This window comes from Monodon monoceros, unplaced genomic scaffold, assembly GCF_005190385.1.
Source record: "Monodon monoceros isolate NGI ecotype Baffin Bay Population unplaced genomic scaffold, NGI_Narwhal_1 Super_Scaffold_11, whole genome shotgun sequence".
NCBI lineage: Eukaryota > Metazoa > Chordata > Mammalia > Artiodactyla > Monodontidae > Monodon > Monodon monoceros.
This window is the reverse complement of record NW_021703767.1, coordinates 98,089,779-98,109,724: the sequence shown is the minus strand read 5'-3', so window position 1 is coordinate 98,109,724 and position 19,946 is coordinate 98,089,779. Positions and strand designations below refer to the sequence as shown.

At 38.2% G+C, this 19,946-nt stretch overlaps 1 protein-coding gene across 1 annotated transcript in view; it reads right to left on the bottom strand.

Moving 5' to 3' along the window:
- Window positions 1–19,946, bottom strand: part of WDR49 (WD repeat domain 49) — a 172,525-nt gene that overhangs the window by 25,565 nt on the left and 127,014 nt on the right. Inside the window, 7 exon segments of the mRNA XM_029213739.1 lie at window positions 1,477–1,540; window positions 2,583–2,650; window positions 7,603–7,790; window positions 9,740–9,904; window positions 11,553–11,651; window positions 13,577–13,651; window positions 13,654–13,685. Coding sequence (XP_029069572.1) covers window positions 1,477–1,540; window positions 2,583–2,650; window positions 7,603–7,790; window positions 9,740–9,904; window positions 11,553–11,651; window positions 13,577–13,651; window positions 13,654–13,685 — 691 coding nt within the window.

Genomic DNA, 19,946 nt, shown 5'->3' with positions numbered 1-19,946 from the left:
ATTAGAAATAGGGCACATTCTTCAGAATAATATTTTCTTAGGGAAAAGGTGATCTGTAATCTCTTCAGTACTGGATGGAGGCCACAAGAGACATTCTACATCTGACAATTGTATTTCATTTGTAGGTTTTCTCCATAGGATTCATGGACATGTTTCTGGGAGAAGTGAGGGCTGTACCTGCCAAGTCAATTCTGAGGATACGTTTTTAACCTTTTCCTTTCAAATAGTTCAAAAATTCCAAAATGATATTATTCCCTTCTATCTCATTATTACAGTCTTAAAATTTATTTCAATTCACTCATTTGAATTAAAGGCAGAAATTTTAAATATCACAGGTATTTTGGGATGTGTTGTCACTTGAAAAGATGTGGTATAAACAGAGATAACTTTGCTTTTTACTGCCGGCAACATCTCCCAAGGCCCACAGAAATGTATAACGAAGGTGAGATGATCACTCTGCTATAGTCTTATTTCCTCTGGCAGAATGCAAAGCTCTAGTTTTAAGAGAAATCTGTGAAGTTAGGAACGTATACATCAGCACTAATTTTCAGAAGACAAGTAAAGTGTCATGGAACAATAGGAAATGAAATAAGATGGATAGAAGTCAGGAAAGAAGTCAACAGTTTAAAGTGCCAATTTTTAAATCTAAGGAAAGGCTAATTTAAAAAAAAAAGAATAACTGAGATTGTCATAAGTAATGGGAACTTAATATCTTGGCTGAAATACTCAAACAGGAATCTGTGACACTTGCATTCACTCTTCTAGGAGTGTCACAGGAAGAGAAACAATGATCAATCTGTGTTACCCTGGGGTAACTTTATCTCCTGATCTGTACAATTGAGTTGGGTGACTGGGTGGGGGCATTTTATTGTACACCAAGTCTTTCCATTCTCAGCCCTCTATTCTCGTACAGGATCGGTCATGCTGTATTTCTAAACTGAAAGATTCTTCTGCCTGAAAGTAAAATGCCACTTGACATTTCAGCAAGCCATAATTCAAGGAAATGGAAGAACAAATACCAAAAGGTAACTGAGTGTAACAGGATGTTTAAAGGGGAATTTTTTTTTCTCTCCTACCTCGTCATCAGAGGTCCAAAATGTTTGAAAGCAAAATAATTAATTAATTAAGAGGTAAAATGTATTCCCACATTCCAAAGTGAGGTGCTAGATCGATTCCTTGTGCAGGCCCACTTTGTCAAGGAGGTAGCATCTTGTGATACTCAGGCCAACCACCACTCTAGGATAGAAACAGACTAAGGATGCAGCAATCCTAAGAGAGGACTGTACTGCAGAGTCGTAGGTGTGCACTGAGAACCACTCCCACGGGAGAGGAGGAATGCTTCCCCCTCAGTTCTAGCTCCTGTTCACATAAACCAGGCAAAGAGTTTAACACATGCCCCCTGGGGTAACCATTAGAGGGACACAGTGAACCAGTGACTCATTAATATCTGAAAAAGTCTACTGTGGTTGAAAGTACCCCAGTGAGAGGAGGAGAAGGGGTAGCTGTGGAGCAGTTGGTGTGGCAAGGACGTGTGAGCTTCCTATTGGTCAAGCAGAAGTTAACCCAAGAGAAGCTGTGCAAGAGGCGAGGCTGCCAGTGTGAGGAGACTGGAACAGAAAAACCCCAACTGGTGGGTTTGAGCCCCAAGAGTTTAGCCAAAGAGTGCATTAATTTAGAAAGGTGCAATGCAGAGGTCTCTGCCTGGTGTCATCAGAGAACCCTCAACTGTACTCCCTTAATGTAAACTATGGACTTTAGTTAACAATAAAGTATCAATATTGGTTCATCAATCATAACAAATGTACCACACTAATGTTTGACACTGTGTGGGATAGGCGTGGGGTATGTAGGAATTCTCTGTGTTTTCTATGCAATTTTTCTGTAGACCTTAAAAAAAGTAATATAGGCACACGGTAATAAAAATGCCAATTGTATCAACGAAAATACAATGAACAAAATCGTTTTCTCAAAAGATTGTTTAATATGAAAGGTGAAATTATGAGAGCATGAGTTAGCAAGAATATGGGAAACAAAAGAAACAATTAAAACTGCCTGGCATTAGAGTTAGAGGAATGTAAGAATGGGATCCATCAGAGTGGCATGAAAAGAAGAAATGGCTGAACAGGAAGGAAAGGCTAGAAGTCATAAAAGGAGAGTGATATCCAATATTCAAAGTCAAGCTCTTTGAACTTCTGACATATATACCTCTGTGTGCCTTACCAAAACCAGGAGTAAAATCTGACATACATTCTAAGATGGACAGGTAACTAGCTAGGTAGATACATACATACACATATACACACATATATTGCTTTTAAAGAAAGGGGTTAATTTCCAAAATTAGGTTGATAATGGAGTAGAAACAAGAGACTGGAAGACACAGAACAGAAGTCAAGCATTCAACAGAGACAAGAAGTAAGAAACAGATATCACCCTGAGAACATACGTTCTCCCGTTGCTATAGACACATACCTACCAATAACATAAATGTTAGCAAAATCTTGAAGTAGTCATTGAACATTCCACAAAGCACAGAAGGAATTTAGGGCCAATTTTACTCTTTACAGGTAAGATGTACTTACTTGTATGTTGACTCTTTGTTTTTCTTATCAAGTAGAGAATGTTTTGATGGGTCTAACCATGATTCCTCCTTAGAAAGCAAAGGAATTTCCTTTATGCTTTTCTCTTGAATCTTATCTTCCATTAAATTAGTATTTCTTTTAGGAAAGGAAAAACAGTTCTCAAGTCGCCAATGCTTTGCCTGAAAAAACAGAGATTTACTTTTATAAAATGTATTTTCCTTGAACATTTATATGTGTCTAACATGTGCTAGATTATTAATTGAAGTCCTGGGGACACCAGAAATGAAGATGATATGGTTCCTGAACTCAAGGAGCTTACAGTCTTCTAAGGGAGATGGGACATATACATGTAACTTTAATAAAGTTAGAAAGTGATGTATCATAAGAAACAAACAGATATTTTCTGAAGAGATAATAATGAACTGCTAAAAAGAAATTAACATTCCCACTTTAAAATCCTGTATAGCAAGATGTATATTAACTAAAAAGAAAAACAAAGCTTTGGTTGAAGAACTGTCTGAATTTTTCATACTACTACTTTCTTTGCATCTTCCCCTCCCAAAATCTCAAAAGCCAGTCCAATTACTGAGTACTTTTTCCTAGAAAAATATATGTGTTACATGATAATTTTCGCAGAACTTGGCTACCGCTCTTAATGTGTATCCATCTAGTGAGAGCTCCCCATTGACAATTTATGTTTTAAATACAGAAGCAATTTCCTTGTCTTCTATTTGTTCACACTGTATCCACAGGAACGCAGCAGGGAACAGAGCCTGTGTGATATGAGGGAACGTTAGGGATCCCCAGCATATCTGACTGGCCTATGAATGATCAACCTTTGTCAGAGGATTTACAAAGTACAATGCCTACGGGGTCAGGAAGGCAGTGTCAATGAATAAATCAAGTCTCGTATAAGATGATAAATAGCAAGTGAAAGTCAGCCTCAGTGTTCATAGGCAAAAGGGAAAGAAAGGTGGCATTACACTGACTTAGAGGGAACCCATTTTCCATAAAGGGGGCCACAGCTACTCTCAGGGAATGACATGTTCTTTTCCAAGAGAAGCAAGAAATTTGGATATTATATGAAACCTCTTAATGTTTAAACATGGGCAACTAAATCAAATTTTAAACACTGGGTGAATAGGCTCGATCAAAGTCACTGGCCATCAAAGCAATCAGCTGAGGAGGGGTGCCAGTACACACTCTGCCCAACACAACAGTGGTCAGTGCTGAGATGGACACTGAAGAAGCACAAGCGTCATCTAATTTCTTTTTATACCACAATCATCTGACAGTTTCTTGGGATAAGTGTATCTCCACAGATAAACCATCCCTACCCCTATCTCTCCAACTCTAGAAATAGACATAGCACATCACATACTTTTAAAAATCTAACTTGAAAACCAACCTCAGGTCAATAGCTATGTTATAAAACTGATTCACAGTTATTAAAAAAAAACTTCTTTTTTGAAATATACTGAATCACACTGCATTAAATCTTGAATACTTTAATCAGACTGAATGTGATTGGAAAATGAAGCCTTAGTGTAAGAAATTAAAATACACGATTGCTTTTCCTTTTGTTTTTATAACTGCTAGAACAGAATTAATTCCACGAAAAGACAAATGCAACATTCAAATGTAGGTCAAAAGTCACTACACTGTACAAATCAAGCTGGTTCAGGAAAAATTGCTCTGATCCGAGCTATATTTAAGAATTGAGTCTCTTCTTATCTCTGTATTTCCGTCTGCCTCCCATATCTTTCTGTTCTTTCTGTGAAAGGGTGTCTCTTCTCACACTATGAGAAGGACATTCACTGTTGCTTTTTTCCAGTATCTGCTAATTTTCTCTCTTTCTTCCTCCCCTGCTCTCCATTGCCCTCCCCTCCCACGGCCTCCTGTGGCCCTTGGAACTAGCGGCACCCATATCCAAGACAGCTTGACAAAAGTGAGTTCTTAAAAAACATGTAAAGCTCAAGCAGAAGGGACTAGAAAACCCAGCTGTCCCCCGCTTTGCCCGCCTTTACTTTCTAAAACTACCCAGCTCTGGTGGCTCTTTTCCTATCTCGAACAGAAGGGAAAAAAACCAAACTATTTTCACGCAGGCTTTCTGAGGCTGAGTCCTTTGAAATACAAAAGCAGAGATGTGGATGGACCTAGAGACTGTCATACAGAGTGAAGTAAGTCAGAAAGAGAAAAACAAATATCATATATTAACGCATATACATGGAACCCAGAAAAATGGTACAGAAGAACCAGTGTGCAGGGCAGAAATAGAGACACAGATGTAGAGAACAAACATACGGACACCAAGGGGGGAAAGTGGCAGGGGCGGGGGGCAGTGGTGGGATGAATTGGGAGATTTTGATTGATATATATACACTAGTATATATAAAATGGATAACGAATATGTGACGACCTATATACATGATGAAGTTCATCAATTTCATCAAATAGCTGATTTTACTGTTGATTTTTTTTCTTTCCATCCTCCCCCATCCCCTCCTTCCTTTCTTCCCACTTCTCAAGTTAGTTAAATCAGTTAGAAACCTTTTTTTGAACGTTCATACGATTTTCCTAACCTCTGTTACCATGAGCTGTTCTTTTGCATTTGTATCACAGATTGCTGTTCCCAAATGTACCTTTCTCAATTTCCGTATCAGACTTTAAAAAAAAGTGTTACATCACAGCAATCATTTAATATTTGCACATTTTAGAATTCTGGCATTTCTGTTCATTCAGGAGTACTGTCTTAATTCCAGTAAGAACAAACTCACAGAAGCCCCAACTCTGAAAAGATCGTTCCGACCTCACGAAGACTGGATAATTTCCGTAGAGATGTGTGAGCCGGGCGGCCGCTTACTGGTTCTCTCCGCCTCTGAAGACTGCAGCATTTGTGTGACTGTTGTCTGTGGTGCTCCTGTCCAGATCTTTGGTCAGGTAGAAATATCATTTTCTTATTATTCTAATATTTACTTGACATTTATTATGAGCTAGGCCTGATTTCCATTTGAATCTCATCGGCCATTCAAGTTCATTAGTCATGAAAGAACTGACTTCCATTTCTGGAACTGTAGCTCCAGGCCTTCCTTATTAACCAAGGCAGTTCCATCAAGTGGAGGACACTGGAGACATGAAAAGTTTGGGGCCTCAACGCAGCTCAAAATGTACCAGGATTTCTGAGAAAAATTTCTCCTCCAAAATAAGTGGATCCCTTCAATTTCAAAATTTAGTAGAAACACACTACAATGTGGATGGATTTACTGCATTATCATCAAACAGATGACTATGACAGCCAAGTAATAATCAGGTAATAATCAAATATAGAAAATTTTAGGAAAAAACCAAACTCTTCTGTTCATTGTCTGATTTATTCCTGCCTAAATAACAATTGCTAATGTTTGCTGAGTTTCTCCTGTTCTAAGGTCTCTACATGAATAATTTCATGTAATCTTCACAATTGCCCATCCCATGAGGGATGAATGCTCATTATTCCTATTTTATAGATGAGGAAACAGAGGCACAGAGAGTTTGAATAAATTGCCTGAGCTCACAGAAGCTAATAAGTGGTAGAGTTTGGCGTTTGACTCAAGCTGGTTCATTTCAGAGCTCATGCTTTTAACCCCTTCCTCCCATGAAACTAAGCTGTGATTTATACCTGCTTATAAAAAAATAGAAGAAAGAAAATATTTATTGTCTCACATTTCTTTCCTTTTTTCCATTTATTTTCATGGGAACTCAGCTCCTGTTCCCTTTGTACTTTGGGGGACAAAATATCATCCCGATCTGATTCAACCAGCACTGTTCAGACATGGTGGCGTGAGCATAGCCTGGAACCTCAGTTTCTATCTGGCCAGTTAACATGGTCCTATTCAGCAGCCTCAGGTGCCACTCTCATGCCCTGAGTATGGCGCTTCTCTTCATGCTGGAAGACGAAGTCTGTTGTTGCTCCCTTTGTGAAGTCGGCTTGAGGATATCAATCTGTGCTGACAGAATTCCGTACAGCCCTTTAGGACACGGAGGGTGATGGTAAATCAGAAAATGATGGTAAATTGTGCAGGTAGACCGTTTTGGGCCGGGTAATGCGGAAGTCTCCAAGAGCTGTACAGCCTCTTCTGCTCTGTAAATAAGGCAAGTGCTAGACTCTTCTCAGGAAAAAGAGTGTCTGGGTGGGAACTCAAATCGGTGTGTGGGCAGGTGTGATGAGACAGCGTGGGGCAAAGCTGGCATTCTGAACATGAAAGGAGTTGAAAAGCTGCTTCTGGCAGTTGGAGAAGTTAATGCAATGCTGACATTGCTATATGGCCATGCCACATGGGCTCTGGTGAGATGAGGTGCAAAAAAAAAAGAGTGTCTTCAAGCGGGTGTTGTCTGGAGTATAAGTCCTTTAGATGGTGCTGAAGCAAGAAATAGGTCTGTTCCAGGTATGGGTGCCATATAAACTGTGTCCACCAAACACAATCTGTACTGCAATTTTATTTTAATTAGAAATATGTGCTAGTAAAACTGTTCATTTTATACCTTTGATAGTTTTCCTTAGTTATTTCGTAAAGTCTTTTTTTTGTATAAAATACAAAAAATACTACTATTTTATAGTATTATTAGAAAATTGAGCAGGTAATCAGTGACACAAAAATCCCACACTAACTCAGGATGACAGTAATGGTAGATGAAAGGCCAGGACTCTATTTAAATTATGTTTACGGTCTCATTTCAAATAAGGCATATCTTAACTGTTTATTCTCAAACAATGCATGGTATATTACTGACAATACTGCATTCCTAAATTGGAGGATTGATTTGACGATATATTAACAGAGGATTTTCAATATTGAGAAAAATCTGTTTTTCCCCATGAATTATTTAAAAGAAGTCTGATCAATACATATGTTTTCTTTAAAATACTCAGATTGATCGTGTCTTCCTTTATCTAGAAAACAGACAAGACCTGATTCATAGTTATCTGCAACAAAAGGCAGTCAAAAATTATAAAGATAATGTTAGAATTTTTTCAATGTACCTCTGTATTCCAGATTTTCAACCACCCCTCAAGATCTCCTGCGGCGAGGTATCAATTTGACTTATCAGTAGACACAATAATGGAACCAACAACGTTATGAGCCAAAAATTCAGCCAGAAGGTGCTTCTTAAATGTATCCCAGAATCTGACATACCCAGATCCTCCACATGACACCAGGTTGGCTCCCCCTAATATGTAAGAGAACCTCTAATTAGGAAACTACAAACACAAGAAACAACTTCCTCACTGGTTTGCCCTGTAGAAAACATATGGATGTTGGAGAGGTGAATAGCCCCAAAATCAACTTCCAGCACTCTGATTCTCTCAAATATAAACTGGAAAAAACCCTATGATACATTCACTGGTTTTTGTTGAATATTAAATGAGATAGGATGTGTAAGATGTTCCATTAAATCTAGTTACCACTCCTTCGTTCATTGTTTTGATATTATTTGGGTTTTTAAATTTTGATAGAAGTAATCTGTTACTTCAAATAAACTTACAAAATACTAATTTCAACATTATAATAATATTTCAATTACGTAAAACACATCTTTCTTAATTACCCGTTGGACACATATACCAAAGAAGTAAAATTCCTCTTGCACAGAGCTGGATACGTATATGTAGTTATAGCAGCATAGCTACTGATTCCTCTATGTAGCTGTATGCTTTGAATTCTACTTATGAGCTTGTTTTTTAATCTTTCATCAAGAATTCATTGTAAGTCCTTATGGAACACTTTCTTGGTTCATAGGCCTAGAACTAACCTTTGCATTTTCCATTTTTATAGGCTTGTAGAAGCACTTTACCTAAATTATTCTTCTGTGGCAAAGTTCCTATTATTATTTGATAAATCTGTAGACTTCCAATTTGCTTCACAAATGTGCTGCCTATTAACAATCATATCTGTTTAAGGTAGAAATAATGGTATGTAGCCGCTTCAGTGGAAAAAATTTGGGAATACTGATAACAGTAAGAAGAATTAGTGTTGAGAGCAATTTCAGGATAATAGTTCATTTTGTAAGTATAAGTGCGTCCTGGAAAATAGAGCGTTTTAGAATCTGTTTCAAGGCCTATTCTAAATATTTTGCAATGGTTCTAAAACTCTATAGGGGTATACCTTTATTGACTTTTAATGCAGAAAAATTATATAAGAAAATCATGCAGATTTTCCGTCTGCAAATTGAATATGAGAGAGTGAATGTGGAAAACATGGTTCAGATTTCTTTTTTCAATCATATAACATATATATGTCTAGATTCCTATTGTTGAGGAAAAATATTTCTAAAATTAAAAAATTACTTTTTTAGGTGAAAGGTCAAAACTGCGCATTGTTCTCAGGAGCAGATTTTTACTCTGGGAGCATGTAGGCTGCATCAACACCACACTAACACAGCCATCGAAGACAAAGGGGAAATTAAGCAAATAGTTATTCAATCTATTATAATATCAAATAACTATGGTAAATCATACATTAGCATACATCTTAGAAGAAGCTCTAACCAGAACTCTGACTTATTCTGGAAAGGATTCGTAGTTGGTAAAGACACCCAAAGCATTACCCATAGCCCCACACCAAAAAAATGAAGACAAAGAGCAGGCAGCTCTCTCGACCTGGGATCAGCGGTTAGCAGCGGCTATTTCAAATTTTGCTATTGCCCCCAATCTCCAAGTTTCTCACTATTTTCTCATAGCCCACTTTGATAATAAGTGCCAGTGTGGTCATCTCAAGACTCAACCCTTCTACCCCATGCAGACCTAAGCTTTGGCTCATATATTTGGAGCATATTTCTTGCTGTGCCCTCTACCCTACCAAATCTCTACGCCATGGCTACAACACCAATTCTGATTGTTGCCCAGAGTTTTTCCTCACTCTGATCCTGACATACACAGCACTGTATAAATTGCTTCTGGGGTCTGGTCTAGCTCCTGTTCTGGACCCATCCTCCTGAATCCTAACCTCGTCTGCCACGGCCTGTGACTTCTTGTGACCTGGTGCTGACTGTTCGCTAGACGCAGTCAAACTCTACAAGACCTAGATCGGATTAGATTGAACTTTCTTTATTGTTCCCTGCTCCGACACTTTACAATATATCAAAGCAGTCTACAGTCAAAATATAAATATATATTTTACCTGTGGCTGCAATGTTTTTTCTTGCTTCAAGGAAGCAAAGCCTCATAACAGCTTTATTGCACTCAGTGTCTGTCTCAAAGGAACAGGCTCCCAGAGTAGCCTGGTCAGACGTGGGGTGGGTGAAGCAGCTCCTCCCAGCACCAGGAAGCTTTTGAGGCTCTCTATCTGAGATGGAGAGAAGCCAGGTGTCTTAAATGAAGAGACATATGCTTTTCAAACAAAACACTTATGAAAAACAATAGGCTCACCCCCATCACAGCCTCCAAAGACTCCAGCAAATCTCACAATATGTTTCCAGTCAACATCTACGGAGCCTTGTGCTGTTCACTTCCTCAACCCCGACTACAAGGATTGCTTGATTCCATTTTTATTTCTCATGCTCCGTACAAGCTTACTGTGTTTTCCCTTGATGTGAATTAATAGGGACTTCATTTTATAGTCCCTGCTAACACCTTAGAGATCCTGATATGTTCAAGACAAATGTGATTTTAATATCATAGCATTTTCAACTTATTAATCATTAATATTAAGCTTGCAAATAATGTAATGAACATGAGATACGACTATGTAATGTATTTCAATGATCATTCTTAAGCAATATTATTTTAGTGAGTTACCCTGGAAAGGATATTCCTAATGGTGCTTCAATGATCTAATGATATCATCTCCAAGCCACACTAATAAAAACTGGGGATATTCATCTCAGAATCTATAAACAGTCTGCACACAGTTATGAGAAACCTATACAGAGGTGTCTTCAAAATTTCAAAGCAAGAAATCTATAGCAATGCCTCTTGTGTCTTTTATACATTTGACATTATCTGCTTTTCTTTCCTATCTGTCTGTCTGTTTTTAATCATAGCCACAATTAGGTTCACTATCAGAACAAGACTGTGCTCTCCTGAGGACTAATGCAGACAAAGATGCAGAATTCCACCCTCTCCATGGAGGGTTCAGATGAACCCTCATGATTAGCTCTTTGGACATAAAGCAGGTCAGAGTTTTGTGCCTGCAGCCAAGTAAACTCTAAATCTCTTAAGTTAGTCATCTTCCTCGTAAAAAATTACTCCCTTAGCTTTTCACACACACACACACAAAAGCTGTATCTGATGACCAGTCCTTTCATAAGGTCTAACTCAGCCTCTGTGAGTTTATCCAGTTGAGACAACAGAACCTCACTGGGCCATGAGGAATGACATATTCATTACCCAAATAAATTAGTCTGAGGAAAAACCTTTAGTATCTAAAGAAACTAAAATAAAATGTGAAAGGCAATTGTCAAGACATTTTGCTTAAGTATAAAATATTCATCTGCTATGCTAAACTCCCATCAAACACAAGTTACTCCCATCTCATGCTTCTCACAGGTTTCTAAAGCAAGAAATAATTTAAGATTTCCAGGTGGTATAATATTTAATACAAGCTGTAGATTGAGCCTGAGCAGCCTATCAAGTGAACACGAGTTCCCATTTTCCTACCAAGGAGCGCCCAAGGTTCAGCCAAAGGCAATTTGGCGAGGTTTATTGGCAAAAAATAAACTAGATAAAAATGAGAGGCCTGCTCCCTGCTGTCAGTGATTCAGAAACGCTGATGTAGCATAAAGAGAAGGAACAGCAGCCATGGAGAATTTGCTAAGCCAAGTAAATCTCAAGGTTCTTTTTAGTCACTTTGACGAGACGACATCACTAATCCCTTGTGCTTATAGCCAATCATCTATAATTTAGGAGCAAGCTGCAGCAGGTCCATGAACAAACAACCAGGCTTACTGTGGCTGAACTCAGCCACATTATTTTAGTTGCAAACTTAGACTCACCCGATTTTGATTTTAGCAGCCGCTGATAATCAGGGTGAAGGATATAGTGAGCGTTTTCTGTGCTATTGTTCCACAGGACAGTTTCTCCATCATAGCTCCCTATATGAGCCAAGACAGAGAACAGAACTTGCCTGAAAGTTAGATAGAAAATATGAACAACAGCAATTAGAAGAAATCATTGTCAAAATAACTTACACGGAATCTGGCACTTCGTAAGTTCTCACTATGTATTTGGAGACATGAATGAATAGTAATTACTAGTGTTTTTATTAAACTTTAGAGCTTAGAAACTTCATGAAATATCTGTTCAGTAAGTGTGACAGAAATTATTGTGATATCTTTTTCATTTTATAGTAATAAAGCATTCAGAATAAAAGCTTCGTAACTAAACGGCTTGAGTCTGAGTCCCGGTTCTACCACCTACTAGCTGTGTAACCTTGGGCAAGTTATTTAACTTTACTTGATGCCACAAGTTCCTCACCTACAAACCTTGGTTAATAATTTTATTTTTTTCACAGGGCTGCTGTGAAGAATGAAAAGCACTTAGTGCCTAGCATATTACAAATACTGAAAAAGTGTGAATAATTTTTATCATATTTGTTTATTATTGAGTGAGGGCAAACAAATTAAGTCCTTCTTGGTTTCTGTTTCCTACAGTCTTCGTGTGTGTATGTGTATGTGTGTGTGTGTGTGTGTGCGTGTGTTCTTTTTTTTTAATTGAAGTATAGTTGATGTGTGTGTGTTCTTTCAATTCCTTCTCTTTTATGTCCTTTATTGAATGCTGCTTTCTCCAATATTTAAAGTTTCCCTACACAAAGTCCTTCCCTACTGCTCATTACAGAAAACATAGAAAAGCCCAAATAGCGAGGCTAAGTCTGACCAAGCCTGTCTCGGGAGGAGCAGTGCATGCCCAGACCGCTACTCTCAGCAGCCCAGTGAGGAAAGCTCCCTAGTGAGCAGAGTGCCAACATCAAGTTGAGCTGACAACATCAAGACAAGAGCTGAGCGGGCTGTACTGATGGTGTCTTTCTTGGGATTTGGAGAGAGAAGAGAGTAATACATGCTGAACTCTGTAAACTGCCCGAGGATGATGGGTTTCCATGGATTAGCTGTCCACGGGAGTAGACTTCCAGCAGCGACATTGCAAATTCAACTGCAGAGTTGGCCCCCCAGAAGATAATCAGGCAAGTTCTGAAAACAATGAAACTTTAAATGTAGATAGAGCAGGAAACCTTGTATTGTAACACTTCATAGATATCCAAGCTCTTTTCCTGTAATTTTTCATTCCTCTTAATTGATGACATTTCTGGTTCTATAAAAAGAAATTAGTCTGTCAAAATACAGACTTGATAATTTCATGGTGCAATCTGTCTCTATAAATTTATTTCTTTGGCTGGAAATGATTCAGCAATTTCTGATCCTCTTTAATATATCATGTCAAAGTATGCCTGTAGATCCTTTCAAGAGCTTGGATTTATAGACGTTTCATGAGACCAGTCTTTAACCAATGTTATTTAGACTAAATTGTGCCACAGGGTTAAAGTGTTCCCATTATAAAATATCTGAGTACCACGGAAGTGTGATTTGTACCCAACAGCCCTAATGCTGCTCCTCAAAAAAGGACAATGAAAATAAAAGCTTGTATTTACTGATGAGCTTATTGTGAGCACTGGGTTAAACCCTTACACAGATTATCTTGTGCAATCTTCACTATAAACCAAGATACTGATATATTATTATTAATCAGAAAAAATTATAATTTAAGAGTTTAAATAACTTTCTCCATATGAGGTAGTGGCAAGTGGTGGAACCAGGATCTGAAGCCAGGTAGCCAAGCTCAGGAGCTGACGGTCATAACCGTTATCACCCAGCCCTAGAAATAAGGACCAAGAGTATCTCTAAGGGCAAGGACTGCTTCTTTAAGAAATCTTTTCATTTTGCAGTTGAGAAGAGCCTTTTTCAAAGTGAATGAGGCAAAAAAATACAATTTTCACAACTGATGGTCAAGTGAAGGTTCACGTAACCTGTAACAAGAATTTGTGAAGGTAAAAATGCAGTGCGTACGATATCATTACGGTGTTGTACTCCTCCCTTCCATTTTCAGGCTGGATGAAAAACTGATTGAAGTTTTTACTTAGAGTAAAACAGAGTAATAGCCCTAGTAAAAAAGGATATAGCACTTAGCTGTGGATATAAAAGTGATATAGATATTGAGTAGCCATCATGCACTTGGATGGTGTGATTTGAGAGGTCTAAAAGATGCTGCTGCCCAAAATTTTATCCCTACTTGTCATCCATAAGGCTGAATCCCCACACTGAACTTGCTTTTGGATTCTCTCCTGAATTCTCTGGCAAATTATAAATATTTAATAGCAGAAGGTTAATCTTCCTTTCATAATCATTAAACCAACCATGCATGCATCTATCAGATTAATTATCCACAACCAAGACCCTAAAACAAAATTTCTCCAACATGGAACCACCAAAAGGTTTTTGACAGTAACAATAAAAAAGGGTAGAGTCTGTGGGTCCTTTTTCATACAGCATCTTGGGAACTATATTTGTGGAACACTTGAAAATGCCACTTCAAAGAAATGGGATGGAGGACAGATATGTTTTCAACAGAAACAGTAGTTTTGAAAAGGTCAGTACTCGGGCTTCCCCGGTGGCGCAGTGGTTGAGAGTCCGCCTGCCGATGCAGGGGACACGGGTTCGTGCCCCGGTCCGGGAAGATCCCACATGCCGCGGAGCGGCTAGGCCCGTGAGCCATGGCCGCTGAGCCTGCGCGTCCGGAGCCTGTGCTCCGCAAGGGGAGAGGCCACAACAGTGAGAGGCCCACGTACCGCAAAAAAAAAAAAAAAAAAAAAAAAAAGAAAAGGTCAGTACGCTGGGGCACTTCTGGTGAATTTGAGGACAGACCAGAAAAGACAGAGAATGAAATGTCTTGTGCCTGGTAGGGAAGGGAGGAGCCTAAAGTTAAATTGGGGGGGCATCAAAATATGGGGCCACCGTGTTTCCTCTTGATTGCAACTCTGGCTCCCAGCCTCTGGTAAGCCTCTCCCTCCTTCTAGAGCCACACACATTTCAAAGGAGCATTTGTAACCCCAGGCTTGTTGTCTCCACCCACGTTCTCTCTTCACCTTTCTGAAATCTTGCTTTCTATTCCGCCCATGCTAAAGGTCTCCCAGCTGCCCTGCCAGTGTAACTAACTCCTCACCCTCTGATGGATGTGAGTTTGTTCCTGGAAACTCTTCTGTTTCCAAACACCCTGCTTCTCTTCCTGCCTCCCCAACCTCTCATTCCTTGTACTCTACTTCACCTCCCTTTTCTCTATTTCTCTTGTTAATGTGGACATTACTCACTGTCATTCCTCCACTCCCCCTCACTGCTCAAAAGGGCTTGTTCAGAGATTTTGTACACCACCGTAATTTCCAATCTCACTTCTGTACAAATGGCTCTTAAATTTATCTACATTTAGAACTTTTTCCAGTGTTGAGTCACTCCCACTTGACACCTGACAGTTCCATTATAGTTTCCATCATCAACACATCAAAAATCCAAATGTTTCATCTTCGCTCCACAGGAGGACTCTCTAAATTCCCAAAATTGGTTAATAGACCAGAATTCCACCTTCCTGCATGCCTTTCTCTTCTCGAGTCAAATAAAATACTCAGATTCTTCCTCTGTGATATGTTACATATTCAATCCTTCCTTTTTATTTTAAATAACCAATGACAGCTTCCTAGCTCAGCACTCACTAGCTCATGGTGGAAAATTTTTAATAGCCTCTTAACCCATTTCACTGTTTCTAGGCTACACATCTCTGGTACATTCTTCATCCTGCAACCAGATTAATCATTCCATTCAGGAGCTCTTAATATACATTCATTCTACAAGCATTTCTTTTCTCCTTGGAAGTCCCTGTTCATGGTGCTGCAGGGGACAGAGCCATGAACATAAAGTGATTAAAATGCAAAGTGAAATGTGCTAAGTGCCAAGGAAGTACTGACCAACTGCCATGGAAATCCAGGTGTAGAAATCACAGAAGGCTGAGTGAAGGGGTTATTTTTGAGCTGGACCATAACGGATGGGTAAGATTTGGAAGAGGAAGTCGCTCTAGGCAGAGTGGGGAAACAGCATGATCAAAAGGTAAGGCTAAGGCCCTGTTAAAAACCATTTCTTAGTTTTTTCCATTTCCTACATGACAAAATTCAAATGTCTGGGGGCCTGTTATTCAAGATCTAATAATATTTAGATCCAATCAACTTTTTTAGAGTTTTTCCCTTTATCCTTCTATCCTTGGTTTTCAAAGTAAAATGTGAATGTCCAGCTATTTGAGAGGGCTACTAGAAGCCACAGGGTAAATATGGCATGCCTTCCTAAGTGTTCATTTTACTCAAAGGGTTTTAGGGAAAATATTTTTATATTAAAAATAAAGATACATCCCACTACTGGGCATATACCCTGAGAAAACCAAAATTCAAAAAGAGTCATGTACCAAAATGTTCATTGCAGCTCTATTTACAATAGCCCGGAGATGGAAACAACCTAAGTGCCCATCATCAGATGAATGGATAAAGAATATGTGGCACATATATACAATGGAATATTACTCAGCCATAAAAAGAAACGAAATTGAGCTATTTGTAATGAGATGGATAGACCTAGAGTCTGTCATACAGAGTGAAGTAAGTCAGAAAGAGAAAGACAAATATCGTATGCTAACACATATATATGGAATTTAAGAAAAAAAAATGTCATGAAGAACCTAGGGGTAAGACAGGAATAAAGACACAGACCTACTGGAGAACGGACTTGAGGATATGGGGAGGGGGAAGGGTGAGCTGTGACAGGGCGAGAGAGAGTCATGGACATATATACACTAACAAACGTAAGGTAGATAGCTAGTGGGAAGCAGCCGCATGGCACAGGGATATCAGCTCGGTGCTTTGTGACAGCCTGGAGGGGTGGGATAGGGAGGGTGGGAGGGAGGGAGACGCAAGAGGCAAGAGATATGGGAACATATATTTATGTATAACTGATTCACTTTGTTATAAAGCAGAAACTAATACACCATTGTAAAGCAATTGTACTCCAATAAAGATGTTAAAAAAAATTAAAAAAATAAAAAAAAATAAAGATACATGAATTCATGAAATAGAATGTAAAATTCACCTGGATTTTATAGATAGAATGCAAGTTTTCAAATAACTTTCTTGCTTGTAGGAGGTGTTTTGAGCTGTTAGGAGTATTCAGAGGCTGTTTCTGAAGCACATCTCAGGTTCAAGCCAAGCAATACTCTTACTGCTCTCTAAGTATGCTTTGCATTTCTAGCTGCCTTTTTTTTTTTTTATTTATTATTTATTTATTTTATTTATTTTTGGCTGCGTCAGGTCTTAGTTGCGGCACGCAGGATCTTCGTTGAGGCATGGGGATCTTTCGCTGTGGGTCGCCGGCTCTTCGCTGTGGTCGGTGGACTTCTCTCTAGCTGTGGTGTATGGGTTTTCTCTAGTTGTGGTGCACAGGCTCCAGGGCACATGGGCTCTGTAGTTGTGGCATGCGGGTTCCAGAGCTTGTGGGCTCTGCAGTTTGTGGCACGGCGGGCTCTCTAGTTGAGGTGCGTGAGCTCAGTTGTTGTGGCGTGCAGGATTGGTTGACCCGCAGCATGTGGGATCTTAGTTCCCTGATCAGGGATAACCCGCGTCCCCTGCATTGTAAGACGGATGCTTTACCACTGGACCACCAGGGAAGTCCCCTCGCTGCTTTGTTTTTATTCATGATGGGTTCTTCCATTCCTCCATGGATTTCCTTTCACACACAGACCCACATCTACCTGTCTACACATCCATTTTTAAGTCTATCTTGTTCTGTAGTCTTTCTTAATAACTAGTGCTGAAAGAAATATTTCCCTCTTCTGACCTCTTACATCATTTGCAGTTTACTTACAACATTTAATTAATATTATATAGTCTCTGCTCCTCTGCTAGATTGTAAGCTCTCAGAAACCAGGGATTGTGTCTTATTCTACAACCCTCAGTGGCAATCATAGTGACCTACACATATTAAGTATTCAATAAATATTTGTCAAATGAAGGAAGGAAAAATTCTCTGCTCAGATGTTACCTCCTTGGGTAAGCCTTCCCTGACCACCCAAGCTAAAGATTCTTCCTTGAGTTTCTCACTCTTCATCTATATCATTTTTCTTTATTACATTATCATTATGTGATATTGGGGTCTTTACCTATTTGTCTGTTTCTTTTCTGTCTCTCCTACCATAAATAGGCTCTAGAAGAGCAAAGACATTGTTTTTTCCCCTCAGCATCAGTAGTGCCTAGAATAGTGCCTAGAAAATAATAGGCATTTCATAAAAACTTGCTGAATCAATATATGAATTATTTTATTTTTAAATCAATAATTTAATGTTACCTTAGTATTAATATAAGGCTTAGCAAGAAAAGATAATATAAATAAGGTAATTTGCAGTTCTGAAATTGTCATTAATCTCATAATAGTTTTATATGCATATATTTTTAATTTTCTCTCTACCTATTGGTAAGTTTGGTTGAAGAGGTTACCTTTTGGGAATGGAGAATGTGAGGGTGGGAGTGAGAGAGAAGTGATCAGTCCATATCTCTTCTATTATCTCTCAGACAAAATACAATGTCAGATGTCTTCTTTGCCAAGCTATCCATATTAACTAGGTATATTTAGGGAGTACCACCCAAAGGCACAAAATCCCTTTCATAAGATGGTATAAAAAGCCCTTCTGATATTTGACCTTGTGTGTCAAAATGGTGAGAAACTAATTAGCTGCCACCTTTCCCTTGAAACCTAACCTGAAACTTTCATTTGAAATGACAGTTATCCTTAAAATACCTTCAGAATCCACACTGTATTTCTTACTTTGTACATTTCCAAGATAACTATTTTTTTTTAAGTTTGTACTTTTGCCAAAAGTAAAATTGAAGTGCAGAATGAGCCCATTTTTAGGCCATTTTAGGAGTCTGAGAGATTTCTTTCTGACATTGAAGGAGTTTACTAGCTCCATTCCACACCTCACATTTGAAATCCTGGGAGTACTGCTACCGAGTCATTGTGTCTTCTTGTGATGCCAACCTTATCTCTAATTCAGAATTTAGATATGATGAGCAACTCTGTGAAAGCAAAATTTGTTTACCTGTCCAGGGCAAAAAAATTTTTTAATGTTTTAAAAAACAATCTCTTTTAGGATGAATGAGATAGGAAAATAACTTTTACCAAAACTTATCATGTAGAAATTGTCATGGTGAGAACAAAAGAACACAGTCAACTATTTGTTCCCTCGGAGATTAATTGTTCATGTTTTGTTAGTCCAATGATCATAAGAACATATCCGTGTTCAATCCATTGCTTTTTAGCCCAAAAGGATTATCTCCAAGATAGAGAATGAGGTCAAAATAAATCAGTTCATTTTTATTCTTTTTCCTAAAATTTGCGGAGTCCAATTTTGGATACTGAAACTGTCACAAAATTAGTTTTGAGGGTTATTTGTGAATTTCAAACATACTCGCCCCCTCCTAGCCTCCAACAATATTATTCAGAATAAGTCACAACTTTGGAAGTTTTCATTCTGATTCTTATCCTAATAATAGAAACTGACTGAGTCATATATAAGATTATGTATAGTTCCCTAGCAAGGCAATTATTAAGAATTTAATATCTTGTGATAGATAAGTTTTATTGTTGAGGAACTTCAAATCCCTAATCTCATTTCCCTTAAAAATACTTTTAGAAATAAAATTATATCAACAGCTATTTACTGACCATTTACTTTTTAAAGGATGCTACTATCAATCATATTTTCAGAATTATTTGAAATTATATGAAAGATTCTCTTTTTATTTGTATAAGTCTAGATATTTTACAGAGATAAAACCTTCATAAAGAGAGGTTTCGCCTTTAACTAAAAGAAGAGAAATAAAGTGGGGAAAACAAAGAGCTTGAGTTTATTTCTACAGAGAGTTGCAAATACAGAATCATGGAATTTTAGGGCATAAAATTAAGATAAAAATAGGATCAAATCTTAAACTATTATGATTATTTATTTGATTTCACCAGAACTATACATATTAGATGACTACTTTTAACAAATGCAAAGGTAATTGATCATCTATTCACTTAGTTTTACCAACATAAATACGGCTAGGTATTTAACCAGGTATTTTTTAACTGACCCTATGTCAATTCACAACTTTGTCTCTAAGCATATTTTGCTTAAGGTGGTAAGAAACATATTTCTAGAAGTTCTGAATTTGGGGCTTCTTTTTTCTGATGGAAATATTCTCTAGATATGAAAGGTCATATTTCTAAATAACCAGCATGGGCTCTCTGATTCAGGCTTTGCTTAGGCCCATT